This window comes from Podarcis filfolensis (assembly GCF_964270895.1).
Source record: "Podarcis filfolensis genome assembly, chromosome: 9".
Taxonomy (NCBI): domain Eukaryota; kingdom Metazoa; phylum Chordata; class Lepidosauria; order Squamata; family Lacertidae; genus Podarcis; species Podarcis filfolensis.
Window position 1 is genome coordinate 22,478,034 of NC_139610.1, and position 16,062 is coordinate 22,494,095.

The 16,062-nt window shown below is 41.7% G+C and overlaps 1 protein-coding gene across 2 annotated transcripts in view; it reads right to left on the minus strand.

The window, feature by feature from the left end:
• The window catches only part of TUSC3 (tumor suppressor candidate 3), a 128,049-nt gene that overhangs the window by 71,963 nt on the left and 40,024 nt on the right, over positions 1 to 16,062 (minus strand). For both annotated transcript variants that reach the window (XR_014551989.1, XM_083630678.1), the window contains exon 3: positions 164 to 281. Coding sequence is in view for 1 of the 2 variants with exons in the window: in XM_083630678.1 (XP_083486804.1) it covers positions 164 to 281 (118 nt within the window). In the remaining variant the exon portion in view is untranslated. The remainder of the gene's footprint in view (positions 1 to 163; positions 282 to 16,062) is intronic.

Below are 16,062 nucleotides of genomic sequence, written 5' to 3' on the forward strand. Positions count from 1 at the left end.
ACCTCAATAACAACAGCAGTCTCTCCATCATCTGTGCTTGTGCTTACCCCCTCTAAAAAAAAGTAAAACATGTCTGAAACATACAATTAAGGCAACCAAGAGTATGAATATATTAGAAAGACGGACACAGAACAGCTTAGCATTCAGGAATGCACCTTCTCACCTGCTGAAAAACATCAGCGCCCTCATCATAATCTACTATAGTGAAGAAAAGTTTGTTCGAAAATGCCGAAGAGTAGCGCCATGAGTTAGCCAGCACTTGATATTCCTCATTAGCTTGCCTGTAAGAGTAAAGACAGAGAAAAACACATTCAACTACCTAATAAGTGCACCATTAATAACTGCAGTAACATCGTCCTACTTACAGCATTAGATGAACCTCACATAAAACTGTAATGTGCATTCTTTTCCACAAAATTACACTATCTTTTCTTTTAAAAAACTTGCAGCTAAACCTCAGAAAAGGGAGAAAACTTTACAGTATTTACAACACTCAGAACACTTTCAAGGGCTTTGCATAGGTCATTCTCAGTAATCATCATCATTGCAGACGAGACCCAAGGCTGAAGGACAGTGACCTTGAGCAAATCATCTCCTTTCAGTTGCTGCACCAGTGTGCAATGTGGGGAACAGTAAACTGTTGAGTTGCTGGAAGAGATGAGATTTTAACTGCTCCTAACCACTATAGCAGGGCTCACACAAACCCCTCCATAACCTGAAAAATGTGTGGAAGGGGCTGCTACCACCTTCAAAACTTCCAAAATCCAAAATAAAGAGCCAGTGGTGGTGTAGTGGTTAGTGTTGGATAGGACCTAAGGCCCTGGTTGGTTATAAAAAACTCACTGGGTGACCTTACAAGTTACGACAAGAAAACTGGACTACTCAAGGAACAGGAACTATGCTGAACCCCTAGGTAAACTGGATTGCAAAATTGCTTTTTACTATTCCCAAATTGTCCCCAGAAGACCAGGGCTGATGTAGTGTCAGCTACCTATCACTAGCCTAGGACTGTCCCATTTTTGTTTCTGTTTTAATCTGTCTATTGCAAGTCTGCTTACATTACCTGGTAGGTGGCGTTGTGGTCAGGCATCAGGCCCTGCAGTGATCTGGCCGGGGCCGGAAATCAGCACCTCCTTGGCACTGTTCAGCTGCATCGCCGGCACTGGGCCCTGCCTAGGAGCGGCCCTCACTGCCCAATCGGCGCCAGCAGGGGCAGGGAGCTTGGCCGTAGGGAATTTAAACTGCGGCACAGCCGGACACCGTCCTCTCTTGCTCTTCACCAGATCATCCACTCAGGGATGAGTTGGTTTAGGTATACATGCCTGAACAACTGACACAGGACTTTCATTTTTGCATTTGATGCCTTCTGCTTTGTTTTTACAAACAGAATGGCTGTATCTTGGTATTGCATTTCGTACCCAACCAAGAAGACCACACCAGTTGAATTTTCTTGTTTATTTTAATCTTCTACGTAAGGTTATCAGATTTTTTTCAATGAATCCAGGGACACTTTTCAACTTCAATGGATTTTGTATGGGGGCTGATTTGTAAATCCGGGGACTGTGTGGTAACCTTACTTGTACGCCCTAAGGACAAGTCATTTGAAATGTGGAAGCATTTGCAGTTATCTACGTGGTACCCAGTGAAGTAGTTTCACTAGCACAAGGATTTCTGCATGCAGTGGAACTTCTACATCTCCTCTCTCCTCGCCTTCTCTGGATCTGCTCTGGAAAGTTGGGGAAAACTCCAGAACAATTATTGGGAAAGGATGAGAGGGAAGGGAAATTCTATTGTGTAGCCAAAAGTCACTGCACCAGCACATCTATTTTGAAACTGCCCTCAGGCTTTTGGAAGTAGCTTATTCACAGGCTCCCAGGTCCTAGGCAAGTTTATTTGAAATTATATCCCCCAGTGTTTGGTGAGACTTACCTACCAGGCAAGAACGCAAAAGGACTACAGCCAGGCACCAACTCTATACACCAGTCTTTGACAACTTGGGTGCCTTCCACACAGGTTGGAGCTGATACAAGTTGTATCACAAAACATATGGAAGACATCAGGCTAGCAAAAGCTGGTGCATTCACTGACCTGGAAGGAAGCCATACTGAACACTGCGGGATTTACTTCCAAATAATCTTGCGCAGGATCAAGCTGAATGTCACTGTATCCGTTTGGGCAAAATATTAAACAGAATATTTGGCCTTCAGGGGAAGAAAAGGGATAAGTGCTTCTTTGAAGTTACTTCAAGTTGGGAATACTAAATATTTCTCTCTCCCCTTTGGTTTGTTCTTCCTTTCCTAATCCTATAAATCCAGAACAGCTGTTTTTATAGCAGTACTTTTAAGGGTATAATCAGTGCTTTTCTTCCAGGAAAAAAAAATGGTGCCGGCACTCACCATGAAGTTGTTACAGTAAGGGCTACACTTATAACCAGTGCTTTTATTCTAGAAAAAGGTGCCAGTACTGCATACCCATGAGTACCACTAGAAAAAAAGCACTGGTATAATATCATAGGGTTAAAAGAGTATATAAATAAAGCAAAAACCCAGCCATTGGACAAAAAGAATTACTGGATTTATTTTCAAGTTGGGGGTAAATTCTCTGACTCCAAGTTGATGTTATTTGATCTTAACTATTGAAGGAACTTCCTCCATGACAGTTGACAGATCCAGATCACTGAAAGACTCCAAGAGGCCAATACGTCCATCAGGATATCTAAGAAGCCACAACTTTCATATTCTCCTGCTCAATTTTCAAGCTGTGAGATGGAACCTCTCCATATCTGGGTGAACCATAGTTCAAAAGACCCAGCATCAAAAGACCCAGATGAGGCAGTATTTGCAATGCATGTGGGGCTATTGTTGTTTGCAAAATTTCTGTAAACCATGGTCATTCTGTAATCCATGGCTAAACCGACACTATCAGAACTATTCAAGACCTCTTCAATCTCAATTTTCTTAGAACACTTGGCAGAAGTGAAATTTGTAGGAAAGCATAATGAAGACCCTCTAGTCCAAGCACTGAAAATGTATCCATCTCTTGTGCCTTTGATCACTGGAACCAGGTAAAAAAAAAAGGTTAAGTCTGTATGTTCACTGGAGAAGCAAACAGAGCCAGAGTTCCCTGGTTGAAACTTGACTCAAGACACTGCAAAACATGGATACTAAGTGTCATTTCCTCAAATGAACTTGCTGTACTTAGTCAGTGGACCCACACATTTGACTCCCCTTTCATATGGTCAGCAGTCTTCCTTCCTATTCATGAGTACTGCCGTCTAGCACCGCAAACTCTGAGACCAAGATCTGTCCTGCCTTTAATGTGATCCAAGTTGAAGCTTTGGGCAAAATGCCAAAGAGTTAAACTTGCCTCCCACAACTCCAACAAATTCACACTATGAGTAGCCTTGTTCTTCGCCCAGATGCCCATCAGACTGGCATCTTGCGGTCATTACCATTCTCACCAGATCTAAGAAATAAACTGAATTCTGGAGTCCACCCTCTTAGAGATAATCGTAGCCCCACAGTCAAAAGTATCTAAAAAGGTAGTAATACCCATTGTAATGGTCTGATATGTCTTGCCCAAAACATCAGATGAATTGTCCAAACTACAAGTCCCTGTACCATGGGCTATGTGTATCAGCAGTGCTGACCTCATAAGCAGCAATTTGCTGACAATATTTTAAACACACGGTCTAGGCTGACTGATACCAACCCATTCATGTAGATGAATCAGCTGCTGTGCTGGCAGCTGATACCAACTGATACCAACCCATTCATGTAGATGAATCAGCTGCTGTGCTGGCTGAAGATGACTTTTTCTCCTTTTCAATTTATTAGGAAACCACATGCTGAGAGACATTCCTTGATTGCATTGGCACCTCTGACTCACTTGTCAATTGTAGTGCGACCTCAAGAGAAGATTGCCCAGAAATGGGTACACATGGCGGAGAGTACACATTGGAGAGTGCTCTTTGGCCCCATGGAGCCTTCAATGTGGGGTTCCTCGGAGTTCAATTTTATCACCCATGTTGTTTAACATCTACATGAAACCACTGAGTGGGGTTATCTGGAGTACGTTGTCAGCAATATGCTGATGAAACCCAGCTGGACTTCTCCTGTACATCTGCAGGTGAGGCAGCGGATGTGCTGGATTGTTGTCTTGCCTTGGTAATGGACTGGATGAGAGCCAGTAAACTGGAGCTCAATCCAGTTAAGACAAGAAGCACTGGGAATGGGCAGTTCCCTAGACCAGATAGATGGGAGGTTGCCTACTACTGATGGGGTTACACTCCCACTGAAGGAGTGAGGAAATAGCTTGAGGGTACTTCTGCATCCATTGCTGTCGCTTGAGGCTTAGGTGGCTCAGAGTGTCTTCCATCAGCCAAAGCTGTACCCCTATCTGGACAGAGATAGCCTAACTTCTGTTGTCTGTGCTCTGGTAACCTGTAGGTAAGATTGCTGCAATGTGTTATACATGGAGCTGCCTCTGAGGATGGTTTAGAAACTTTAGCTGGAGCAGAATTCAGAAGACAGGTTGCTCACCAGAGTAAGAGGGTTTGAGCATATACAATGGTACCTTGGGTTAAGTACTTAATTTGTTCCGGAGGTCCGTTCTTAACCTGAAACTGTTCTTAACCTGAAGCACCACTTTAGCTAATGAGGCCTCCCGCTGCCGCCGTGCCACCTCTACACGATTTCTATTCTCATCCTGAAGCAAAGTTCTTAACCCGAGGTACTATTTCTGGGTTAGCGGAGTCTGTAACCTGAAGCGTCTATAACCTGAAGCGTATGTAACCTGAGGTACCACTGTAATGCCAATCCTGGCCCAACTGCACTGACTGCCAATTATTTTCCGGGCCCAATTCAAAGTGCTGCTTTGGACCTATAAAGCCTTAAGTGATTCAGGACCACAATACCTCCAGGACCACCACTCCCCATATGAACTGACCCAGACCCTGCAATCACCACGTGAGGCCCTTCTTTGTGTACCTCCTCCACAAGAGGTCTGGAGGGTGGCAACACAAGAACGGGCCTTTTTTGCAATGGCTCCCATTTGTGCAATGCTCTCCCCAGGAAGGCTCACCTGGCATCATCATTATACACCTTTAGGCGACAGGCAAAAATGTTCCTCTTTAACCAGGCCTTTGGCTAATTAAACAATTGATGGCCTTTTAAACTGGAAAGTGGATTGTTTTTGTTTGTTGCTATGTTATGTGCTTTTATGTTGTAAACTGCCTTATGATCCTCAGATGAATGGCAGTATAGGAAATTTAATCATCACCATCATCATCATAGGTACAAGACTGAGGACAAATGACAGGAGGGATATCACACGTCTGTCCCAGGCAAAGGCAGGAAATGGACTACGGGAGGGGGGAGGCATGATAAATGGACAAAGAAAAAAGCTGTTTTTCCTGTCTTTGGGTGTGAGGGAGTGATATAACACACCATGTTCTGTGTCTGCCACCTCTGAAAACAGCTGTTTTTATAGCATTACTTTTAAGGGTATAAGAGTTGTTGTTGTTTAAAAAGAACACTTCTGTTAGATACGACTTTTATTGGTTGGTAATTTTTGTGGATTGATTTTCAAGACCAAGGTAAATTATTCTCAGTATCAGCAACCAATTATACCTGCCAAAAAAAGAAAAAAAAGAAAATTCCCCCTGATCTTAATCTGCCCAATAAGTTCTCACAAATTAAATTTGGTCTCCAACCCTATCTTTCTAATAATCTCCCCAGGTTCATGATTATCTCTGGAAAAGGCAAAAAACAAATTCTTTGGCTGTTGCATCACTCGATGACTGAGCCACCATCACAAATCTAATCACCTAACACCATCTGAAGCACAATACTAGTCTAGCTTGCAATGTGCCAACTGATTAGGAAAGTGTGTATGGCAGGGGGATTAATTACTAAAAATATTGATGGGTTTATGTGCTGAGTATTCTCCTGCTACAGTTTATTTGGTTTAGAAAGACCCACTATCTGTCTGCTTTAGTGCAACTGTGTATTCGGGCCCAGAACTGGCCTTCAAGTACAATAAATGTAATCATCACTAACTGTCAGGGTTGCTTCCAGACAGTCAGTATTTTGTGGGATGGGTTCAAGCACTTGCTAGAAATTTAGGTCTGTGCAACTAAAGTGGATTAAAAAGCTTTATTGCCTAGCACAAAAAACCCACTTCTTGTTTTTTATTGACTTTTTGAGATCAGGAAAGTAACAGGGAAATGTATTTAAATGTGTAGGTTGACTTACTGCTTAATGGGAAGATGTATAAACAAAATACAATAAAATCAGGATGGATGCTCATCATCATATAATCTCTCAACAGACAAACCAGAACAAATGTTCAAGAAAGAGCAAACATAGTCTAACCTCCTTGCGTAAGCTTTGCAGAAGCAAATCATGATAGACGTTGAATCATCAGGTCACCTGGAAGAGCTCTAGATAAAAGTGTAAGAGACACCATAACTAAATAGAATTCTGAATGCCATTTTGGTAGAAAAGTGCATTTTCCCACCAGAACACAGTACTAATCATCCGGTGAAAAGAAAACCAATATTTCTAAATTGCGATCACAAGAAAACACAGCCTCCGACACGGGGCACTCATTTGGACTAGAAGCAAACTGAAATGTTTGCTTTTGCTGTCAACTGGAGAGCCAAGAATTATTCCCTTCTTTCAAAATCCCATTTAGGGGGCAAGGTTTGAAAGCCAGGCAGCTCACTGCTACACTGAATCTGTCATTTCCTAATGAACTGGTGCTGCATCTTCATTCACAGCCTGTAGAGGGCAGTCAAGCAACATCAAATGAATCCTGCCAAGGTTTAAGTAATAACTGTAGGGCATGTCTGTGTTAAACCAACTATAATAGAAACTCTGAAGTTTTAATAGATGAATAAAATGATCACATCACATCACATCACTCCAACTTGATCATTTTCTTTAACTTGTTTAGCTATACTTACACTTGGGTAATATATCCTAGCCAGTCTTTCAGGTTGCTTTATTAATTAACTCTCTGCCTAATTTAAAGTTACTGCTAATTAATTTATATTTACTATCTTTTGCAAAAGGCTTCAAACTTTTCTGGAATTTCAAGCTCATTATCTTACCATTTCTGCAAGGGATAGTGGGTCAGATACAGTTCACTCAAAGAAAGAGGGAAATAAATTGCCAAAGACCGCTTTTATGCAGTAAAAATAACAACGAACATGTAAGTCAGCCAGAAAAGCAACAATGGGGGGGGGGGGGGACAGACAAGATTGGTATGCTAAACTGAAATCTAGCACGTAACTCAGAAATAGCTATAAGGGAAATAAATAAAAGGGAAATAGCTATATTCATTTCTCTTAAAAGAATGACTCCCCTGCTCTCCATATTAGATTTACATTTCTCCTTCACTTACAGTCGTACCTTGGCTCAAGCTCCTGAACGATCAAAAACCGGAAATGATTGTTCCAGTTTTCAAACGTTCTTTCGGAAGCTGAATGTCTGAGGGGGCTTCCGCGGCTTCTGATTGGCTCCAGGAGCTTCCTGCAGCCAATCAGAAGCCGCGCTTTGGAAGTCGACCGTTTCGGAAGTCGAAGTGGAGCGGATTCCGAGGTACGACTGTATACCCAATTTTATATGAAATTCATAGAGATTTTTGTATGATGTCCTCTTTTGGGGCTGAGGGACATGGAGATAAACAGTAGGAAAATATTTCACATTTTGGGGAAATTGAAATGTAACGGCCTGCAAGAAAAATGCTGAAAAACTGGCTGTTCCTGTTCAGGGTTCTAGCCAGCCATGTCCCCTTCCTGAATACACCATTCCACTGCCCCCTCTCCTAGCAGCAGTCAGTCAGCATTTTGTGCCCCCTGAGCATGCTCAGCTATGACACTCACCTGGGCAATTTATCATCTCTCAGCCTTAACTTGATTGGGAGAATAAAATGGACTAAGCCTACACACACTGCCCTGAACTCCTTGGAGGAAGAAGGCACTGAGTATATTTCTGCCCTAAGCTGTTCACAAAGAATAGACAAAAATATTTGTCTTTTGTTTATGGGATTCACAATTTGCTAATCAAGAAGGGACAGTAATTCAGACCTCTAAGTAACCTCTTCTCCTAATTGCATGTAGGTAGAACTGGTCCTCAGGTGACCAAGCAATGGTAGCATTCCTCCTGCCCATCCCTTTTTTAGATCACAAACAGTCATATTAGAAACGTGTGCAAGTGGGCTAGTGAATCTTTTGCAAGGGCCAATAAATCCTGTTCTGTTATTTGCAAAACTGGAATAACTAAACTGGGTCTAAACATTTTTAAAGCTGCAATATTGCGTTATAAAGTAGCACACTCCCCAGAGGGGGTGTTATTTCTCTTGGGTGGGCTCGCAAAAGACCCTGGAGGACATTAGTGCCGACAAGCACATCAGACTGCTAGGGACAGCCTCTTGGCTGCCCTACAAAAAAATGGGGGGGGGGGAGAGAGGCGAATTCAATGCTTGTATTATACTATTATCATCAGTTATAAGTCCTCCTGAGGAAAGATTTGATCAGAAAGCAGAGTATAAACCTTTTCAAAAATAAGTAAGCTACAGCTACGGGTTTAGTCCAGCATTTGTTTCCTCGAAAGAAAACTGAAAAGGATTTTGAAGAGAAACAACCGTTTTATCATTTTAAGTCAAAATGCCAACTGGGTTTTTCACCAGCTCCTCACTGCCGCCTTGAGAGACAGAACACTGTAGGTTATGAGACCCTCTAGACTCAGCCAAGACCTACTTCTGTCCTTCATACCACTGATTTCCTATTTGCTTAATTCCCAATTTTCTTTCCATAGATGAATTAATACATATATGTATGTATGTATATACGGAAAGAAAATTCGGGATTAAGCAAAGAGAAATATACATATATTTTGTTTTGATTTGTTTTGTTGTATTTCTGTGCTGCTTTCCATTCAAATGAATCCCCAATCAGCTTGCAAACAATAAATAACGTAATAGAACATTACAGGTTCAGCATTAGTCATATTACATAATTAACCAATCAGTAAAACAATTACAATCCGTAAAACACTATTAACCAACCAGCAGCTAAGAAGAAGAGGAAGCTAAACATATATAATGTAAGCGAGCAGTACTGCAAGAAAGGCCCACAGCTGCATCACCTCAGTCAACAGCTGGCACCCCTAGTTGTTGTTGTTGGTGTGTGTGTGTTTTGCAAAACCCAAGTTTAGATAGCAAAGGCAAACATTTCAGTGGGAAGGAATTAAAAGTACACGTGCGTAAGAGTATGAGTGTGAAGAGCCAAATAGTTGGCAAAGGCCAAGTCATCCCTCATTTTGGAATGGTGATTAAGAACATACAGTCGGCTGACAGCAGGCCCAGCAGGCATCGAGCGAGACAAGCTGTTTTTCATCTTGCACTGGGCACCGGCGAGGAGGCTCTTGCGTAAAATGGAGCCCGTCCAGTTCTCAGCACTGACTCCAGCTCCTCACACTTGCACGGCATGATAAAGTGCTAATTTCATGAAGGTGAAAATGAAAACGTCATATACCGTATTTTTCGCTCTATAACACGCACCCGACCATAACACGCACATAGTTTTTAGCGGAGGAAAATCCGTAGGCATGCCACCCGTAGGCATTTCCTCCATAACACACATAGACATTTCCCCTTACTTTCTAGGAGGAAAAAAGTGAGTGTTATGGTGCAAAAAATACGGTAATTGGAGAACAGCTTGTGTGTGTGTGTGTGTGTGTGTGTGTGTGTGTGTGTGTATAGAGAACTGGGATCAAAATAAGAAGGGGGAAGTATGGACAAAAGTGGCCTCTCTTGATACAGAAGACACACAGAGATTAAGCTAGGGTCAACTGCCATGTCCCCTACTTCCTTTTCAAGTGTAAAATCTGAACCAGTGACACATGACCTCCTCCCACCATTACCCTGGATCTGAAGAGCAGACATTTCAGTGCTGGCAAAAGGCAGGATGCTCTGGTTCAGAAAATAAAGAGGAAATACCAGCTTGCCATATGCTTTTTAATAGGTGATGCCACTACCTTCTCCTCCTGTTCTTACTTCTCCTTCATTTCACAATATTCCCAACCAGCCCAAATGTGAAAGGGAAGACCCTATCTGAACAATAAAAGGGAGGAGATGGGAACATTCTTATTTTATTTGTAAGACTCGTTACCCACCCTTCATCACAAGGTTCCAGGGTGGATCCTGACCATTTCATATACAGTCAGAAAAACGTTTAAAATAGTTACAATGATAAAATCAAGCAAGTAATAATGTTCCAATCAGAACAACGGATTGATAAACAAATACATTCTGTCAGTGGATGTGATGAAAACTCCTTTACTTGCTCTGTTAAGGATGTTGAATGGGATTAAGTTGGCAGATGATGGACCTGACCAAAAAAAAGGTACCTTCTCCAACTTTTTATAAGCTCTGAATATCTGGGACCAACACAACTGTATGTGCATGCAGTGATGAGATTCTGCACATATAAAACAGTGCCTAATCTCAATTCAGGCAGGCCTGGAAGACGTGCTGACCAAAGCAGGTTATCAGTAATGTACTAAGGAGGAGAGCAGGAAGGGCTGAATCAAGTCCCCTGTTCTTTCACCCATATTCTCCCCAGACAGGGGATCAGCATCTGTTGCATGCGCACCAACACAGAAGCAAACATCAATACACATTTGGCCCCAAGTCAGAACTCCCCAATCTAGTGCTCTACAGATGTCTTTGAACCACATCTCCCATCACCATCAGATATGTTGATTGGGGTTGATGGAAGTTGCAGTCCCATAACATCTTGAGAGCACCAGGTTGGGGAAGGTTACATAGGCAGTTTTAAAATTTGGAATAATTTATCCCAGCAAAAGTGGGAGGGTGGCCTCATCCGGCTGAAATCCCAAGCACTCCTACACCTCAGAGTAAGTCAAACAGAACTCAGTGAGACTTACTTTAAAGTACGCAGGCATAGGATTGCATTTTAAGTGTATTTCCCCCCTCCCTGGCAATATTGAAACACTGGATCAAAACACTACAAGCAGCACTAGAAAAATCCAAGGAGGCTCGCCTCTCAAACACACTTTCAGTCTAGTAGCTTCCCATCATGCTTCCATAGTCTTCATGACACACATAATTATAGGATTCTTCCCACAATCACACTGACTGTTCCTTGCAAATTCTGCTTCCTGCAAACCCCAAACAAAAGGTCCACACTGGGAAGCTTTAGGCATAAGATTTACAATCAAAGGGAATGTGATCCTGCTTCTGGTGCTGAAGCACATGGTTAGAGGATTTGACAGTAGTGGAATCAGTGGACATAATGCAGTCATACAGATGATGGAAAGAAATTTGATTGCTTGCGGTCTGGCGGCGCTCCAATAGAAGAAATGGCACAAAGACGAAGAACTGGAATTTAACAAGGCGATGTTTTTTAACGGTAGGAGTGGCACACTAATTTGTATCCTCTTTCCACTCTTGCCATTTATTTTCACAATGTTTAGCCAATATTTTATTTCTTTTAGGTGAAGGCTGCAGTGCACCCAACTAAGTATTCTAAGAAATAATATTACCACTATCCTCCTGGAAGCTTATAAATTTACTTCTAGTGCTATCAAGAGTGAAACATTGACCTTTATCATTGGTCACAGAATCAAAGAATTGTATAGTTGGAAGGGATCCTGAGGATCATCAAGTCCAAACCCCTGCAATGCAGGGATATGCAGCTGTTCCATACAGGGATCGAACCTGCAACCTTGGTGTTATCAGTTATTAGCTCTAACCAACCACTTAAGCTCTTGCTTGATACATTGAGCCTTACATAGGTGCTGCAATGCTCCTGGTGAGCAACAGGCAAGCCCAAGCTTCCTTGCCGGACTGTGGCAGAAACAGCTCCATGCATCAAACGGGAATGCAATCTAACCTGTTCCCAAATATGTGAATGAATGAGAAAACCACTGCATGCATGTGCTTCGCGTACATTGGAATAAAGGTCAAGTTTGCATACAACATGTTAATTCCTTTTCACACTTCCTCTTACAATAGCTTTGCATGATCAAGAGCCTCAAGTGATACATCTAGTCATGGATTATACCTAGGGGAACTAGAACGAGCAAACTACTGGCAACTGTGTTTTTACTTTCTTTTATGCTAATGAGAAAATTGAAAAGGTTCTTGCATTAACATGCAGAAAGAAGGAAGGCCGTTTCAGGCTAATGAGAAGAATATGGGAACCTCCAGACTTTGTGCTGAGCCTAAAAAAGTTTTTTTAAATGCATTTATTTATTTTATTGCATTTATATCCCACCTTTTTCTCCAAGAAGCTCAGTGTGGCGCACCTGGTTCTCCCCCTCCTCATTTCATCCCTACAACAACTGAGAAGCAGTGACTGGCTGAGAGTCATGGCTGAGCGGAGATTTGAATACTTGGTCTAATCAGACACCCTAATAACATCAACATCATCCTGATTCTGAAAGAAGCCGTATAACTTGCTGTCATTGCAACCATTTGAAAATTAGACATCTCCCCCTCTTGTCCATCTCAGATGAAGGGTAGGCAAATAATCAGATTTTGCAATGAGCCTGTGCCACTGCTTCCCACTCCATCAGTTCAGACCTAGGGGCGGAGAGCTAGGGCTTGTCTCTGTGGCTGAGTTGGGCTTCAGGGCTTTTGGAAAGCCTGCCAAGATCAGTGTGTTGTCATAAGCAAGACTTAACAATCTCCTTACAGTGATGCATAGGAGGAATCTGGCAAAATATCAGCTCCAAGAGGTCTAAGGAAGCAGCTGAATTGCCACACAAAAAGGGTCAGAGAATGAAGAACTTGTTCAGATCCTAAAAAGTGCAGAAGACACAACATGTAAAAGAGTGACTAAAAACTAGACTCACTTTATTTGACATGTTTTTGAGAGGTACCTCGTTTTTTAATGATCAAACTTCCACACAGTTGTACAGGAAGCAACTAAATCCACTGAGCAAATCTGATAATTTCACTTAGTTTCCTTACATTACAGAAAAAGTAATGGAGCTAATCATTAGCTTCGAGATGATCAACTGAGATTTAATGATAAGGGACAGACTTAACAAATACTCTGAGTTCCTCCATTAATGCAGACTTCTAAATCATGGTAGGCAGAATCATGACCCAAGGACCAACTTCCTGACTTCTTGACAAGTGACGAGAAAAACATTGCTCAAATGGTATCCTGTAGCATTTCGTAGTCAGCCATGAATGGATGTATACTAACAAATCTCCACAAAAAACAAATGCACTTAATAGTGCTTCGTACCTGGAGTATGTTCAGCAAATTAGCTGGGCCAATTTAATTTGCATAATTTATTCTCCTTGTGCTAATCCCAAGAAGGGACATGGATCAATGAGAAGCATTGAAGCCTTGGTCCTCCAACCATTCAGCTATCACTCCAGCTCTATTCATGCATTCAAAAGAATGTGCGGGAGTGGCTTTGTAGGAGGAGTGGAGGCGCAAGAATCAGGCCCAATCTCAGTCTTCTGACTTCCATCCTTGTTGATCTGGACAGTTTGAAAGAGACTTCTAACCTTGAGCTGTCAGGGTAGCTGATCACAATCTAAGTACGTTCAGCTGAATGTGCTTACAAGCCCCCTTCAGACATTCCAATTTCAAAATGAGAAGAGACATGGAACACGTCTGATGTGTGCAGGAACATTGAGGGTGGGGAAAGCATGCACACCTGTTCCCCTCACACACATTTTTTTTTCTTTTTTGGAACACATGGCAAAGATTTTGACTTCTGAAGATTCCCACATGCACTACCCACACACAAGATTTGTCTTCCCAGCCATACTGCCTCAAAACTCTCAGGAGGAAAAAAAAATGAAAATGAGAATCTCATTACACTGTACTCCGCACCCAATGGTGTGACCACATACCTCAATTTCCTAAAAAGAGCTGCACATCACATACTTTCCACTAAAACAATAGCACAGTGATACATATTTCAGCCCCAAATATATCATGTATTGCTGGCAGAGGTATTCTGGGCAACCTTGGAAGGAAAACTTTTAAAACTATTAACATATGTTGAAGGGAATTATGAACTCACAACTTAATGCATCCTCAGTATCTGAAATACCTAAAAGCCCAAGGACGAACTACATAGAAAAACAACAACAACCGCCCACTGAAATTTCCTATGCATTGATCAAATATGACTGTTTCAGAGCAGTTCCATGCAGAAAGTTAATATTGCATGCTTATTGAAAAAAGATGTTTTGCTAAAAAAGTACAGAGATTCCAAAGGGAAAAATTCATATGAGAAATACTATATTAGTATGTGGTATACCATTACTTTGAAAACAACTTCTTGTCTAAGAGAGCTATACAAAAGAGTAGCTTCAGTCAGTGATGCATTCAGCAGTATCTAACTAAGCATTTCCACTAGTGCAGGTACTATGGGGCATGCAGTGAACTCCCATACAACCCCAACATTTTCTAGGGAGGGTTGGAGGGAAACCCAGAACTCGGGGGATGCAGCACAGGGGAGGAAGTTCTGTTGCACTGTCTAAAGTGCTTGCACTAGCAGAACTGTTTAGTCGAATACCGCCCATTAGGTTGTTCATAGCAAAAACTCCAAAATGCACTGAACACAGCACTCTGTATTCATCTTCTCTATTATACGTGCAGCTCCTGCCTTTTAATTACTTGGTGATTGGAGTAACTTCCGTTTTATGTTATTATTTTCAGGTGCAGCGACATCAGCTTCATTTAATTCATATTGTACCCTACAGCAAAGCTAAATCTCAATTTCACATTTGTTTTAAACGTTTTGAACTAGAAGCAATGAGTTAATTGTTTCTTATTTTAGATGTCCAGCTGCATTCTGCAGAAATGACTAAGCCTGCGGTCCTAATATTTACTTGGAAATGAATTTCACTGAAATTAATGGGACGTGTTCAGGGTCGTTGCCATGCCATACAGCAGGATGAACCTTAAGCCCTTTTCTCCCCCACTGCAGTAAATGGTATCCTCTTATTAAATGACAATATTTGTACAGCATTAAATCCTAGTAACAAAAGATTTATGCACAGACCAACATAAGGGAATGTGTTACTGGCTATTTTGCATAATAATCAGAACAGCACCATTTAAAGCTGTTCCGATTGTTCCTGAACTTCAGCCCACCGAGGATAATACAGTTTCTCAGCAACAATAAGCCACATTCCAACTGCAAAGCCAATTCCATCATGCCAACCTGTCATTCTAAAAAAGAGCTGCAGTGGCCTGTTGAGAATTCACATGCTGAAGAAAAGGAGCTGATTGTGAAACCAAACAGTAACAAGGAGTCCTGGAAAGGAAATGTGTAACTTCATGGAAAAGCCACAGATGATTGACAGTTTGACAAATGTTGTAACAACTGTGATTCCTTAGTGGATGTCTTAAGAGCTGTTTCCGATGTTGCATGCATACTTGTACATTGGGCATACCTGTGGCATCCCCAAAAACATGTGTTCTTCAAAAAAAAGTTGAACTTTTGTATGTGCCATGGGGAATCTGGGTTCCATATTGATGTGTAGACAAAATATATGCAGTTAAAAAGAACAACAACGTGTTATAGGGGAAACAGCAAGTATACAAGGCATACAGGTATGCTCTCATTCAGCTATTTGCAATGTGACAAGCAGTGCTTTATGTGTCACGTATTTAGATTGCTTAATTGACAGGTTATTACATGGGGCTGTATCTCCCCTACAAAACAACAAGATCCAGTCTACACTACTGCAGGTTAGAATTTGCAACTTTTAAGGAGCATCTCGTTAAATAGACTTGAGCAACGTTTTCCACAGCAATCACCAAGTGCAAGCAATAGAAGGCTGCAGAATGTTACAAAAAGCCCTGAAATTGTATTAAGTTGTGGCAAAGATCTCTGAAGAAACCAGTCAGTCAACTTGTGAAATAATGAATGCCTTTTTTAAGTGTTTAAGTGCGTGTGTGTGTATGTGTACACAAACATATGTAACCCAAAGAACCTGAAATTAAAGAGCACCCAACTGTTGCAATTTGTAAATGGAGCATAAAATGTCCTC